Source organism: Microcebus murinus, chromosome 6, assembly GCF_040939455.1.
Source record: "Microcebus murinus isolate Inina chromosome 6, M.murinus_Inina_mat1.0, whole genome shotgun sequence".
Taxonomy (NCBI): Eukaryota; Metazoa; Chordata; class Mammalia; order Primates; family Cheirogaleidae; genus Microcebus; species Microcebus murinus.
The window spans coordinates 71,915,667-71,931,269 of NC_134109.1; the positions used below are offsets into that span (position 1 = coordinate 71,915,667).

Below are 15,603 nucleotides of genomic sequence, written 5' to 3' on the forward strand. Positions count from 1 at the left end.
AACTACTGATGTCTGGGTCCTACTCTGGGTGATTGTGATTTAATTGGTCTAAGGTATAGCCTGGGCTTTGGAATTTCTTAAAGGTCTCCTGGTGGTTCCAATGTGCAGACCTTGCTGGCTTTGAATTTCTTTGCTGCTGAAGGTAACCAGAAAGTAAGCACTAGATCTTCACAATCAGGAAGCCATCACCAGTTAACATTTGTGGACCCAAAATAAGTGACTGGGGCAAAAATCTCATTCAATGGAGATTTAGTAAGTATAAATTGAGGGCACACCCAGGAAAAACAGAAACTATAGACAAAGCTGTGGCTGTTTTTCTGAAGGGGAATTTGGAAGTGTCAGTATTTGAAGGCATACAGAAAAAAAAGGTGTGAGGGGTGGGCAGGAGACAAAATGATTACATTCTTGTGAGCGCTAGAAAAAATCTACATTTTACATAAGGTGAATGTTAGAAGAGAAAAAGGGAGTGAAGGAAGCATCCATCAATTATGTAGATGTTCCTATAGGTGAAAGAATGTCTATCTCATTTCTGTTCTGCACCTGTGAAGATAAACTTATAATTCATTATTAGTGTGAAACCAAACAGACTTTAGTTTTAGGAGCTAGATGTAGCCTGCAGACTGTAAGCTACAATTTGCATGCCCTTGCTTATGGGAAGCCAGCAAGGAATTCCCTTAATGAATGATCTGTGAGGCTAGTTCTTCACAGGTGCCTGAGGCTTTTACTTGCTCTTTTGCATAAGGAATTGGGGGGTGGTCCTGAGATTTTTATTTTTTCACACATCCTTCCTATATCACCAGTCTTCTCAATACTTCAATACTTATTGGACTTCTTGGACTTCAATACTTATTGGAGATACTTCAGTGCTTATTGGACTATGATGTAAGTGTTTGCATATGCTGTTCTTTCACTGGTAGGGCAGGTGTTTCCCACAGAGAGCTATAGGGAAGGAGGCTCTGAGGTTGGGACAATTACCTAAGATATACTCCAAGGGGAGGAGGCCTTATGGACTTAGTCTTCAGAAGGAAGGCCCTATGCAAACTCCTCTCATCTCTTCTTCAATATGCCTCACTCTTATCACCTTGCATAGCCTTTTCTTTCAGATTTCCTAGCTCTTGTGTTTTTTCACCAAATTCTTCTTTTCCCTACAGACAGACCTCCAATGGTGGTTTTTAATGTGGGTTGTACTGCCCCCTAAGGTGTGGGGAGGTTTTGTTGCTTGTTTTTGGCTTTCACAATAATTAATTAGGATTATTTTAGGCATTTAAGTGGTAGGGCTCAGGATAGTTAGACATTCAGCAACTGTTCGGGGCACTCCCTCACATACAATCAGGGACATTCTGCATCTTTGACTTTGAATAACTTACCAGTCATTCATGTAGCTGAAAATCCATTGTAATTTGGATCTAAATTTATTTTAAATATAAACATAAGGTGTTTTATGTATAGTTCTAATACACACTGAACTTTTCAGGAATGCAACTCCGCTGAAAATCATGGGATGACCATAGCTTGTTTTATTAAAAAATCTTCCAAAAGTTATTTATCATTTTGGAAAATCATGTAACTCTGTTTGTGGTATTTGAAACATACTATGTTACTCAACATACTACATTACTCAAATAAGTAACTCTGTGGTATTTGAATTACCATTATAACATGACTGTATCATTCTGAATTTGTAGGTGTTCCATTCAAGGTGATATATATCGAGATACAAGCATGTGAATACCACATTGTGTCTTCTTGGATGCTATGCCCAAGGATTTACATATCTACAAACACACAGCATTTAAATATAAATCACCTTCCTTCTATAATACTATTCCTTTATATCTCTTAAGAACATTTTATTAATTTTTAAATTGTGTGTGGAGGTTAAGTTACATTATTTATGAATTACATATCAGGATAATAAAAAACATTAAAATATTTGTTATAAAAAAGGAGTGTTTTAGTTCAGGTTGCTATAACAAATTACCATAGACTAAACATTTATTTCTACAGTTATAGAGGCTAGAAGTCCAAGATGAGGGTGCCAGCATGGTCTGGTTCTGATGAGGGCCCTCTTTTGGGTTGCAGGTGGCTGATTTCTTCTTGTGTCCTTACATGGTGGAGAAAGTGTAGCTAGCTCTCCTATTTCTCCTCACAAGGCCACTAATCCTATTTATGCGGACCCCACCCTTATAACCTAATTACCTCCCAAGGATCCCACCTCCAAATACCAACACATAGCGATTAGGGTTTCAATATATACATTTTTTTGGGGGGGGGGGACACAAACATAAAGTCCATTGCAAGAAGTGTTGGGACTGATAGAGTATGTGGTAATGGAGGCTTCTAAGGAAGGAAGGTGGGAGCTGGCTCAGTTAATAGAGAAGACAGGATGCCCTCAATTCTAAGCTGAAGCTCATAATAAATGTGCTCAGGTAATAAACCTGAGACTCTAGGGTACCTCTCTAAGTAAAGTAATAATATTTTCTAGACGACAGCTAATCTGTTTTACATAAGGAAAGCGTATTTCTTCCTCTACTGTCTATTTGATCCTGCTGTTTATGAAATGGCACTCACATTATCATCCTAAGGGTCAACTGTCTATTTCCTGAGCCTGGTTCCATCTCCACAGAAAAGCTTCTGCATTAGCCAATCAGGATGGTTCCAGATAGATTCTTTGTGATCCATAGATCTCTCTTCGGATCCACGGGAGCGGAGGGGCTTGCTCTCAGTTTACCCAGCTTTAATTGTTTGATGTCTGCACTTGGTTACAGGCCATTGCTTTGAATTTTCAGCCTCCTTTAAATTCTATATGCCCAAAGGAACTTTAGGACGAGATAAGAGTCCAACTATCTCTGATACCAGGAAAAAGGTGTAATAACTTTTGGCCGCGAACATGCCAAAATCTTTTTCAAGAAATGATATCTGGGCCGTGCCCGGTGGCTCACGCCACTAATCCCAGCACTATGGGAGGCAGAGGTGGGAGGACTGCTTGAGCAAGAGTGAGACCCCATCTCTACTAAAAATAGAAAAAATTAGCCGGGGTGGTGGCACATGCCTGTAGTCCCAGCTACTCGGGAGGCTGAGACAGAAGGATTGCTTGAGCCCAGGAGTTTGAGGTTGCTGTGAGCTGTGCTGACACCACTGCATTCTAGCCGGAGCCACAAAGCTAGACTCTGTCTCAAAAAAAAAAAAAAAAAAAGAAAGAAAGAAAGAAAATAAAATAAACAGTGTCTGAAGATAGAAGAAAGACGAAAATTAGCAAAAGAGAAGAGTAATTTGGTAGAGCGGGAAGCCTGAAGGACTGAAGAAAAGAGAACCAAGGAGGGCAAAAGGAAAAGAAAAACAACAACAAATTAAACTCAGGCACCAGGAAAGGCGGCTCTGGGCATTCGCTTGGCCACTTCCGCGGCCCCGCCTGGCCCTCGGCTGCCCGCCAGCCCCGCCCGGCCTGCGCGTCTCCTCCCCGCGGCCCGGCTCCTCCTCCGGCTGCCACTCTGTCCCCTGGCAGAGCCCAGGGCCGGGTTCTGCTTCCTGCTGCCGAGAACTCGGAAGCCCCCCGCCAAGCGGCCCCCGCTCGTCGTCGGGGCAGGGTCCGAGCGAGCGCAGGTAGAGCTTGCCCTGGCCCCGGGGCCAGGCCGCTGGGCCGGAAGCTGAGAGCAGGTGGGAAGGGCCCCGCGGGCCAGTTAGGAAGCAGCGGAGACTCGGTGGAGCACGAGCCTGGGTGGGGGTGCATCCGCCCCCTCCTCCACGCCCCTCTGGGAGGGCAGAGTGTGTGAAAAAGAAGGTGAGAAAGGGGGAGAAGGCTGAGGGAAAAGGAGGGACAGAGGGACACAGGAAGAGATACCTAGTGAGAATCTGGTCCCTCTTACTTCCCTGCCCTAGATGCTTGTTGGAAGGGGAGAGTAGCTGCCACCAGCAAACTGTAGCATGAGCAGTGTTCCTAATACAGAGACCCGAGGTGTGTTTGCTAGGCGGGACTGTCATACTGCCACTTAAAAGAGAGGTGGGATTAACGTGCTAACCCGGCAAGGTCTCCAAGATATTCTAAGTGCAGAATAGCTTCTACAGTATCATCCTGTTTGTGTAAAGCAAAAGTGGTGGTGGTGGAGGAGGTATATATGTATTCATGCATAGAAAGCGTCTGAAACTTATTATAAAACTATTAGCAATGGTTATCTCTAGAGAAGGGCAAAAAAAAAAAATTAACTGTCCTTATTTTTCTGTTACCTTACTTTTTGAGACTTCTTTTTTTTTCAATCCTGAGTCAATTCTCAGATTCCCCACTCTGTTCCTTGGGGACTTGTATATTGCAGACATAAGGAAAGTGTACAAGGTACATCAGTCTTGATGTGTTTGTCCAGGGAGATACTGTTGTCTTTTCTGGTCCTGGATGGTTAGTCCATTCAAGCCTTCTTGCAAGTCATCTAAATTCCTGTCCATAAGCTCATTCACACTAAGGTTTAAAGTGGTTGGTTTACCAGGATGACTCCTGAAATATTTAAATGTGAATGGGAAATAAGCCTTTGTCCAAAAAAATAAGCAAATGCCTTCCTAATGGTATAATTCAAGCATTCTGTCAGGTGGAGGTTCTTAATTTGCAGTTGATGGAGATCTTGGGAGATCCATGAATGGGCTCCATGGACTCCCTAAAATTTGAGTGCAAAACAGTATATGCTACTGGCGGGTTTTTGTGTGTGAAAAAGCTCCATAGCTTTTACCAGATTCTCAAAAGCCTCTGACCCCCACTAACTAGGAATTGTAGAAACAATGGTGAACAAGTCTAAAAGGGTCTCTGTCCTCAGGAACTTACAGTCTAGTGGGAAAAAGACAAACAGATGATGTACTCTTATGTGTGATAGGGGAAGTATGAGTGTTGTGAGAACAAGGACAAGATCACCTAAACCAGACTGGGGACTGGGTGTCAGCAAAGGCTTCTTGGAGGAATTGACTATGAAACTGAGGCCTCAGAGTGAGAGGAAAGTGGAGCTTGGCCTTATAAAGGAGGGTTGGAGAAGGGGTGGTGGCCGTTGAAGGAGGAGTCTCCCAGGGATCTGCCTGTGCAAAGGTCCAGAGTGAAGAGATATGTCAGCAATTCATAAGCTGAAAAGAATTTGTGTTGTTGGCTGGGCATGGTGGCTCATGCCTGTAATCTAGCACTCTGGAAGGCTAAGGCGAGAGGTCAGGAGTTTGAGACCAGCCTGAGCAAGAGTGATACCCTGTCTCTACTAAAATAGAAAAAAAATTAGCCAGGCATGGTGTTATAGGCCTGTAGTTCCAGCTACTCAGGAGGCTGAAATAGGAGGATCGCTTGAGTCCGGGAGTTTGAGATTGCTGTGAGCTAGGCTAATGCCCATGGAACTCTACCCAGGTGACAGAGTGAGACTCTGTCTCAAAAAAAAAAAAAAGAAAAGAAAAGAAAATCAGGACAGTTGCATCATGGAAGCCAAAGGAAAAGAGTGCTTCGATGAGAGAGTAATCAACAATGTCATATTCTACTTAAGGGATGAAATAAGATAAAGGCCAAGATGTATAGGAAGTTAGGTTGTTCACAATGTTGAGTTGTGAAGGGAGAGGAATTTATAGGTGTCACATAGTCATGTGGACTGGTGGAGACAGAAACCCATTTAGTTAAAGAGTGAGTAGGAGGAAAGGAGGTTGAGGTGGTAAGTATAGACAACTTGATCAAAATATTTGTTTTTCTGGAGCTAAGAATCCAGAGTCCAGATTATATGTGAGGCGCCTCCACTAAGTAGGGATCACACTGATAGTGCTGGGGGGTCCCCCTATGAAAAGACATATCTCTTCCTCTCTAGCCATTCCTTTTTTTAAAAATTTAATTTTCCTGATCTTAAGTCTCTGCCTTACCTTTTCCCTACCCCTCCCCTTAGAATACTCCCTGGATGAAGCAAGTCCTGTGAAAAACAATATTGGTGGTTTTCTACCTGCAGATCATTGGCATTGCCAGGAAGGCTTTGGGGAAGATATGTTCCCAGTACAAATACATGCATAGTGCAGCCAGGTGCTCATTGCTGTCTATGTCTCTTTCTAGGTATATACTAGTTGAGTTTCGGCCATGGAGAAACTCCCTGGGCATGAGTCTGCCTACCCAGACATCCTCTCCTTGGAGAACCGGTGCCTGGCCATGCTTCCTGATCTGAAGACCACAGAGAAACCACATGGACATGTATCTGCCTACCCAAACATCCTCTCCTTGGAGAACCGGTGCCTGGCCATGCTTCCTGATCTGAAGACCATGGAGAAACCACATGGGCATGTATCTGCCCACCCAGACATACTCTCCTTGGAGAACCGGTGCCTGGCCACCCTCCCCACTCTAAAGAGCACTCTGTCTGCCAGTCCCTTGCTCCACCGTCTCCAGACATCTCATGCGTTGCAAGCTGATTTGTATAGCCTGAACACCAGCAATTGCCTGCTCTCTGAGCCTCCAACTTGGAGGCTGGCCACAGGGACAGTTCAGGCAGCAGCTTCGGTAATAGCTCCAGGGACTCATCTTCACTCTGGCCATGTCTGCTGTATGCTCTTGTTACTAGCTTTCAGGGCCTCAGTTTCCCTCTGTGCTGTTTTGTGTCTGGATACCCTTATTCCTCAGAGCCTTTTCTGAGGTGCCCTTTTACCCCAAGGCCATCTTCATCAGCATCCTTGCTCTTACTGCATATCTATTTTGGAGATTCTAGACAATAGGTCAAAATCAGTCCCTGTCCTTAGAAAGCCTCTGCTTGGGAGAGCCATCATGATACTATGATAGCAGAGTTAATCAGGTGCTTTTGAGATCAGTCCTGAGACGCATCTGCTAAGTAATTTTCCAATGGCCCCGTCAGGGCCTATACCAGGGCCCACTTTCCCATGTGTGCATGTGCGAACACACATCTACTTGTACATGTCTACATAAGCACATTAGTATATAGTTCAGAATTTGTAGACGGGTGCACATTGCTTCTGTGTATACTTGTGGTTTGGGCTGAGGGGAAAGGGTAATATAAACCCTATACTATCTTTGCCAATTTCAAACTATGTAACCTTGGGTAAGCTCTTAACCCATAGAGCCTTAATTTCCTCACCTTTAAAATGAAGTCAGTGAAAATGTAATTCACAGGGTTATTGTCAGGATTACAACTACTGCCAACTTATGTTGATTTAGGGCTTTGCAATTTGCAAAGAATCATAAATATGTTATTCCATTTACTTTTCCAGTGGCCCTATCAGGTAGGTGGTTGTGAGTGAGGAAACTGAGGTTAGGAGAGGTTAAGCAGCCCAAGGCTGCTGGGGGATTGATTTGGGACTTGGCACTTTTTCTTCTGACCCCCACATCTTTTTTGTTTCGTTTTTATTTATTTTTTTAATTTTAGCGTATTATGGGGGTATAAGTGTTAAGGTTACATATATTGCCCATGCTCCCCTCCCCCCTTGAGTAAGAGCTTCAAGCGTGTCCATCCCCCAAATGTTGCACATCTTACTCGTTGTGGTTGTACATACCCATCCCACCCTCCTGACACCCAATAAATGTTACTCCTATATGTCCACTTAGGTGTTTATCTGTTAATACCAATTTGCTGGTGAGTACATGTGGTGCTTGTTTTTCCATTCTTGAGATACTTCACTTAGTAGAATGGGTTCCAGCTGTATCCAGGAATATACAAGAGGTGGTATATCACCATTGTTTCTTAAAGCTGAGTAGTATTAAATGTGGTATATGTGGTATACATATACCACATTTTATTAATCCACTCTTGAATTGATGGGCACTTGGGTTGTTTCCACAGCTTTGTAATTGTGAATTGTGCTGCTATAAACATTCAAGTGCAGGTGTCTTTTTCATAAAGTGCCTTTTGATCTTTTGGGTAGATGCCCAGTAGTGGAATTGCTGGATCAAATGGTAGATCTACTCGTATTGCTTTGAGGTATCTCCATATTGCTTTCCACAGAGGTTGAACTAGTTTGTAGTCCCACCAGCAGTGTAGGAGTGTTCACGTATCCACGCCAGCATTTATTGTTTGGGGACTTTTTTGATAAAGGCCATTCTCACTGGAGTGATATCTCATTGTGGTTTTGATTTGCATTTCCCTGATGATTAGAGATCATATGTTTCATATGTTTGTTGGCCATTATTCTGTCTTCTTTTGAGAAGTTTCTGTTCATGTCCTTTGCCCATTTTTTGATAGGGTTGTTTGATTTTTTCTTGCAGATTTTCGTAAGTTCTAAATAGATTCTAGTTATCAGCCCTTTATCAGATGTGTAGCTTGCAAAAATTTTCTCCCATTCTGTGGGTTGTCTGTTTGCTCTCTTGACAGTTTCTTTGGCTGTGCAGAAGCTTTTTAATTTGATCAGGTCCCATTTGTTTATTTTTGTTGCTGTTGTGATTGCCTTTGGGGTCTTCTTCATAAATTCTTTGCCTAGGCCAATGTCTAGGAGAGTATTTCTAACATTTTCCTCTAGAATTCTAATAGTTTCACACCTAAGGTTCAAGTCTGTTACCCAGCGTGAGTTGATTTTTGTGAGAGGTGAAAGGTGTGTGACCCCCACATCTTAATAGCACCCTGAGAGGTGTATGAGGGGCCCCATGCTCCCAGGCTATGACTCAATAAGGAGGTGAAAGTCGGGGAAAGATCACGGAGCAGCTGGGCAAAGGCTCAGAAGGTTGGGTAGGGAAAGGTGATGTGTGAGAGCATGGAGTCAGGGATGGGACAGATCAATGCTGGGCGGTGAAGGGAGAGGGATTTAGAGGTGCTAGATAGAGACGTGGACTCTTCCTATCCCCAGGAGCCTCCTTCAGTCTGTCTCTGTTTGAGTGGCTGTGGATACTTACTGTGATTCATAACTGCCGCTATCCCTAGGATCGTCAGTCCTATTCAGAAAAAGAGCAAAAACCAGAAGACAAGGAAGGGGCCCAAATACCTTTTTATAATCTGAGCTTGGGAGAGGAGGAGGAGGTGGAGGAGCTGGCCCTGAAGCTTATGTCTGGAGTCTCTGAATCTTGTCCTGTGCCTGCTGACCACATCCTTCAGGAAAAGAAGGTGAAAGTTCCAGAGTTGGAAAAGGGGGGGGGTGGTTTGATGGGGGTGTGTGTTGGGGAACAAAGTCCCCTCCCCACATGAAAGGGGCAGGAGGGGACATTACCTGGGTGTTATTCCTTACTTCCTAATCTTTTTTTCTGACCTTTCAGTTGGACCCTAAATCTGGGATCCATTCTTTCTGCCCTTGATCTTGTAAGATAGTCTGCGTGGATGTTTAACTGGGTCCTTTATTACCTGTCTCCTCTCTTTCTCAATTCCCAGATGGCTCTAATGAGCTTGCTGTGCTCTACTCTGGCCTCAAATGTAAATGTGAAAAATGAAACTGACCCCACTGGGGCTTCCATCTTTCAAGTCTGCAGTGAACTTGCCCCATTGGAGCCTGAGTTTATCCTCAAGGTATTGTGCTGTGAAGGAGGAGATGGGAGTGGACTGCTGGGAGCTGTGAGGGGGTGGGAGGAGCTTCACTTGGGAAGGATCTCTGGGTGAGTCTGAGGCCTAGTCCCTGGGTTTCTGTGAAAGGTGGGGAAAGAGTATACTGGGATTGGTTTATTTGGTAAATACCCAGGGTAAGTACTCAATGCTAGGGCTCAAGGGTCATTAAGATATAATGAAATTTGGATCTGGATTTTAAGGAGCTTGCATTATTATTAGGGAAGCCAAATACTTTCTCTGATATATATCACCAAATATATCTCTGATATATTAAACATAAGCTGGAGTAGTAGATAGTGAATGTTTCTGGAACAGAGAAGAGGGGTAAAATATTTTCTATGAGATTTTGGAAGATGGCAGGTTTAATCAATGATTTGAACTCTGGGTAAATTTTTGATGGATGTTCATGCAAGTCTTTCAAAGAGGGAAAGGGCCTAGTTGACTTGGAAGGCAGTCAGTGGACTCAGTAGAAGACATGTTAGAAAGGCAGATGAGGGCTAGAGTAGGGAGGACTTGGAATGCCAAGCCAAGAGGCTTGGGCTTTGTATTTTGCAGGCAATATGAAGGGTGCAGAAAAAGCTTTATGCAGGCAGATCCAATCAGTGAGTTAGTTTAGGGCATGAAGCTGTGGGGGAAGTGATGACATGCCAACTCTCTCCACCCTGTGCCCTAGGCATCTTTGTATGCCAGGCAGCAGCTGAACATCCGAGATGTGGCCAACAAAGTCTTGGCCATTGCCGCCTTCTTGCCAGTCTGCCGCCCCCACCTGCGACGGTACTTCTGTGCCATTGTCCAGCTGCCTTCTGATTGGATCCAGGTAGCTGAGTTCTACCAGGTATGGCACTCGTTTTTCCTGTGCTTTGGTCCTCTCTTGGATCCTTCTCCTGCGCTCATTGCACCCCTGGACAAAATTCTCAGTTTGGCCTCCCTTCAGCTTTCCTCAGTGTTGGTACCCACACAGGACAGCTTCTTCCCATAGCAGGCTGGGTTGCCCAACATGGACAGCACAATTTAGGAGGACTGGACCAAAGTTTGAGAAAAAAATGACCTAACTCTGGACATCCTGTTTCTAATGAAGAAAACAAGAATCAGAGAAGTCTGCTGACTTGCCCAGTACCACAGAACTTGTCATTTTAGGGCTGGGGCTGGGACCTTGATCCCTTTTCTACGCTCTCCTGTAATGTCATGAAGTTGTTTTGTTCTGGAGGATTTGCTTGGGTCTCGCTTCTGATGGTCTCCTCTCTCTCTGACAGAGCCTGGCTGAAGGAGATGAGAACAAGGTGGTGTCCCTGCCTGCCTGCCTCCGTGCTGCTATGACTGACAAATTTGCCCAGTTTGATGAGTACCAGCTGGCTAAGTACAACCCTCGGAAGCACCGGGCCAAGAGACGCCCCCGCCGGCCCCCCAGCCCTCCAGTGAGTCCCTGCCTCAGTCCTAGTCGTTCACAACCTAGGCCCCTTTTCTCTGGGAAGGGAAGGACAAAGGAACATGCTGATCCTGGGGAGTCCTACACCAGGGACAAAAGGAGTCAAAATAATCCAGAGGAGTTGGGTAGGGCTGGGGCCAGAGAGAGCAGGGCAGGCCTCTTTCCTAGCTGGCTTCCTTTTAGAGGGACCTTGGGGGCTATTGGAATGAATCTAACCAGTGGCAACCTCCATTTGCCTTTTCGAAATTCTTCTCCTGTTCCTGCAGAAGACGGGATATCAATTTTCTGAGAGATGTTTTCCAAAGAAACTTTGGTTTCTTAAAGATCAACAGACAAATGTGAGTCCTTTTTTCTGGGGTTGTATATGTGCATGTACAGTCTTTTCTGGACTAGTATTTAGAAACAAAATTCCATTAGATTTAGAAATACTAATAGTGAGTGTGGTAGGCACATGCCAATTTACTGCCTGGGGTTTTTCAGCCACGATTAGGGGGTTAGGTTCTGAGAGCACTGGGAAAGCTCGTGGTTTTCCCCCCATTTCAGTCTCCTTGGTGTTATAGTTTACTGACAGGTGACATGTCCAGTTGGGTAAGAGAATTAAAAACATTATGAAATGTCTACCTTCCATAGGAAGTTTTAAAAATAAACCAAACAAAATCTGTTTGCTTTAATGAGGCATTGTACTTAGTAATTAAGGGTATAGAACCTGGATTCAAATCACCTGGGTTTGAGTCTCACCTTTACCCCTTGCTGGCATAAGACCTTGGTCAAATGACATAACTACTCTTGCCTCAGTTTCCTCATAAATAAAATGGGGGTGTTGGCAGAATCTACATTATTGGGTTGTTGTGAGGATTAAATCAGTTACTATATTTAAAGTATTTCTAACAATACCTGGCACTAAATAAGTGTTAGCTATCGTCAACATAATCATTATTTTATTTATTTCTTTATTTTTTAGAGACAGGGTCTTGCTCTGTTGCCCAGGCTGGAGTTCAGTAGTACAATCATAGCTCACTGTAACCTCAAACTCCCTGCCTCAAGTGATCCTCCTGCCTTGGCCTCCCAAAGTGCTGGGATTACACAGTGGCATGACCCATTGTACCCAGTCCATAATCATTATTAAAACAGATTATTAGGAAATTGTATGTTAGCATTGGAAGAAAAACCACATTCTCAGTTGGTCAACTGGTCTTTTCTCTTCATCCTATAAATATATCCTAAACTTAGCTGTTCTACCATAGAAGATTCTGAAAGCCAAATTCTTTCTGTTTTTAAACTCCTCACAGCTTGCATTGTGCTGATGCTTCCATTTCCCTGTTTAGAGTCTCAGTGATTTAGATAAGAGCTGCTTTTCCCTTCCCTCCCTCTAAGAACAAGGGTGTTCTCTGTTCATTCTGCCCCCATCTTGTTTTTCACAGCCCAGCCACCCCACAATAACCACTGATAGTCTAGACTTGTGTGAATGAAACAGTGACCCCAACGAGCTGCTTCCTCCTGCTCAAATGGGCACTGTTGTTGCTGGAGATGTGTAGCTTCTGTTCCTGTTCCTTGCCCAAACCTATTTTGAAGAAAGCAATTACCTCATAGATATAGGGTAGTCTCAGGCTCTGTTTGCTAAGGAAAGTGTCCATGGTCATGGATGAAGTCCCCTGTGGGATGTGGGGATGTTTCCACAGTTTGAGAGGGGCTACAGTGGAGTAGCAAAGAAAAAGGATCAGCCAAGGTTCACGCTGAAGAAGTTGGTACAACGATTGCATATCCGGGAGCCTGCCCAGCACGTCCAAGCCCTTTTGGGGTACAGGTGAGAAACTACATATACATTCCATATATTCCATCAGGGTAACCATTTTGACTTTTCAATGTCCATGACCCTAATCCTGGTAGTCCTCAACCCCAGTAAAGACTTGGGGCAGATGTAGCCTGGAAACATGACTGAGTGGCTTAGACAGACTCACTTTTCCTTTTCTGAGTTATTTTCTTGCCAGCTTTGATAGGCTCCTTCTTCTCTGTCCCAGATACCCTTCCAACCTGCAGCTTTTTTCGAGAAGTCGCCTCCCCGGGCCATGGGATTCCAGCAGAGCTGGGAAGAGGATGAAGCTTCCCACACCAGAGACCTGGGAGCGGGAGCTGAGCCTGCATGGGAACAAAGCTTCTGTCTGGGAAGAACTAATTGGTAGAGTGGCCTTGACCATCACATTCCCTTCTACTCTTCCCCTCCTGATTTATACCTCTACATTTTAGACCCTGACTAGAAGACTTCTATGGCATGATACAGTTACTCTTTTGCCTGATAGTTGTATCACTGAAAACCATTGGATTTATAAGGTCTGTCATTGACCACACCAAAGTGCACAGTAGTACCTGCTTTGAGTAATGTTGGCATCGTAGATTATCATTCCAGATGTGGTGAGGTGATGCACAAGTATTTATCAACATATGACACAAGTGGTACCTTCTCTCTGACTGCACTTGTATCAATATCTGTGTAACTTGTTCCAAACAAGGTAGGAGCAGAATATGGCATATTGGAATGCCTATAGAAACTTATGTTTAGGACATGGAAATTTTAAGAAATTTGCCCATCCTGATAAAGGAAAAAAATTCAAATCAAAGAATAACCAAGTTACCATCAATCTTCTCTTTCTATCTGTTTTTTGTTATTTTTTTTAACTATAGAAGGCTCTTTCTATATCATATGTCAATTCCTCACTTCGTCCATCTGGAACTTTGTACATGGCCTCTGAACTTCTTGCTCTGGTCTCTGACCTCTGTGTCATTATCCCTAATTTGCTTTTCTCACCCTGTGCCCCACCTTCCACAGAAAATGGGAAGCTTCCCTTCATGGCCATGCTTCGGAACCTGTGCAACCTGCTTCGAGTTGGAATCAGTGCCCACCACCACGAGCTCATTCTCCAGAGACTCCAGCATGCGGTATGTGTGCGGGGCAGGTAGGCATGGGGCCGGCAACTAGGCGCAGGTGTGGAGATGCCACTGCTGTTCTGGAGGCCGGGCTTTTCCAGGTGGCTAAGGAAGGTCACAGCCACCAAGCTATTTCCATGTGGGCTGTAAATAGGTATGGAAATACAGATAGGTCGGGGGAGACATGTTTGGAGGTTCAGTCAATCCTTTGAGAAGTCAGTAGAGTATAAGAACTTTCATTTTTATTTTCTGAGCTCAGTGACTTACCGGGAAGAGGCAATTCTGTAATTTAACTAACTTCAGAGGGAGTCTGAAAAGTAACAGGGGTCCTTCTGTTACTCCCTCTTAAGTTAGTTCCTGTCTTTCTTCCCGTCTTTCTACTTCCCATCTTTCTTCTTTACCTCTTCTCATACTTTTATTTTTTTATTTTTATTTTTTTGAGACAGAGTCTTGCTTTGTTGCCCAGGCTAGACTGAGTGCTGTGGCATCAGCCTAGCTTACAGCAACCTCAAACTCCTGGGCTCAAGCAGTCCTGCTGCCTCAGCCTCCCAAGTAGCTGGGACTACAGGCATGCACCACCATGCCCAGCTAATTTTTTCTATATATATTAGTTGACCAATTAATTTCTTTCTATTTATAGTAGAGACAGGGGTCTCGATCTTGCTCAGGCTGGTTTCGAATTCCTGGCCTTGAGCAATCCGCCTGCCTCGGTCTCCAAGAGTGCTAGGATTACTTATGTACCTTTTGTCACCCATGGTATTTTAGGCCCAAATCATCGTCTTCTTCCTGAACTTCCTTTCTTTTATCAACTACCTGCTGGGGACACTACTCCCCAGAAACCCCAGCTGACAAGCCACTGGCTTCTTTGGGTACCAAGGTGAGAGCGAGAAGCTGAGAGATACATTAAAGGGAATGAATGCCTCAGAATGTCACCTCCACTAGGAGCACAGGACCTCATTAGCCAAAACCTCGTCAGAAAATAGCCCTTGACTTTTTTTTTTCTTTTTAAGAAAGAGTCTAGCTTTGTTGCCCAGGCTAGAGTGAGTGCTGTGGCATCAGCCTAGCTCACAGCAGCCTCAAACTCCTGGGCTTAAGCAATCCTCCTGCCTCAGCCTCCCGAGTAGCTGGGACTACAGGTATTCGCCACCATGCCCGGCTAATTTTTCCTATATATATTAGTTGGCCAATTAATTTATTTCTATAGTATAGACGAGGTCTCGCTGTTGGACAGACTGGTTTTGAACTCCTGACCTTGAGCAATCCGCCCGCCTCGGCCTCCCAGAGTGCTAGGATTACAGGCGTGAGCCACCATGCCTGGCCATCATACTTTTAAAATGACAAATTTTCTTTCTCTTTTTTTTTATTCTCCTTTTTCTGTCTCTTCTTTAAATACATTTTGTTCTTCTTTACCTTCCCACAAAGCTAATAGAGTGGTTACCTCATTGTCCTGGTCCCTGAGATCCCCACTGCTCCCATACTCCCTGGTCGTCTGCTCATGACCGTCCCCTCTTGCTTTCCAGAATTCGGTGATCCACAGTCGGCAGTTTCCATTCAGGTTCCTTAATGCCCATGATTCCATCAATAACCTTGAGGCTCAACTCAGAAAAAAAGGTATTATCTCCCTTCTTCCACCTCCTTTTGCTTCTATCTGACAATAAGTGAGGCAGGAGCACTGATATCCTCAGCCTCTTGCCTTATAGTCTCAGGGTGTGGGGTGGGCAGAGGTCAGACACTTGCCAGCCTCAGGGTTTGGGGCTCAGGATGCATTACTGGCAGGACAAGTTGAGGGAATAG

General features: G+C 44.4%; 1 protein-coding gene across 1 annotated transcript in view; it reads left to right on the top strand.

Moving 5' to 3' along the window:
- Positions 1–3,474: 3,474 nt before the first annotated feature.
- The window catches only part of TEP1 (telomerase associated protein 1), a 43,431-nt gene continuing 31,302 nt past the window's right edge, over positions 3,475–15,603 (top strand). Inside the window, exons 1-11 of the mRNA XM_012752822.2 lie at positions 3,475–3,781; positions 6,047–6,487; positions 8,850–9,029; positions 9,291–9,425; positions 10,135–10,296; positions 10,715–10,876; positions 11,154–11,225; positions 12,567–12,691; positions 12,906–13,063; positions 13,712–13,821; positions 15,330–15,420. Of these exons, the coding sequence (XP_012608276.1) occupies positions 6,071–6,487; positions 8,850–9,029; positions 9,291–9,425; positions 10,135–10,296; positions 10,715–10,876; positions 11,154–11,225; positions 12,567–12,691; positions 12,906–13,063; positions 13,712–13,821; positions 15,330–15,420 (1,612 nt within the window). The 5' untranslated portion in view covers positions 3,475–3,781; positions 6,047–6,070. The remainder of the gene's footprint in view (positions 3,782–6,046; positions 6,488–8,849; positions 9,030–9,290; positions 9,426–10,134; positions 10,297–10,714; positions 10,877–11,153; positions 11,226–12,566; positions 12,692–12,905; positions 13,064–13,711; positions 13,822–15,329; positions 15,421–15,603) is intronic.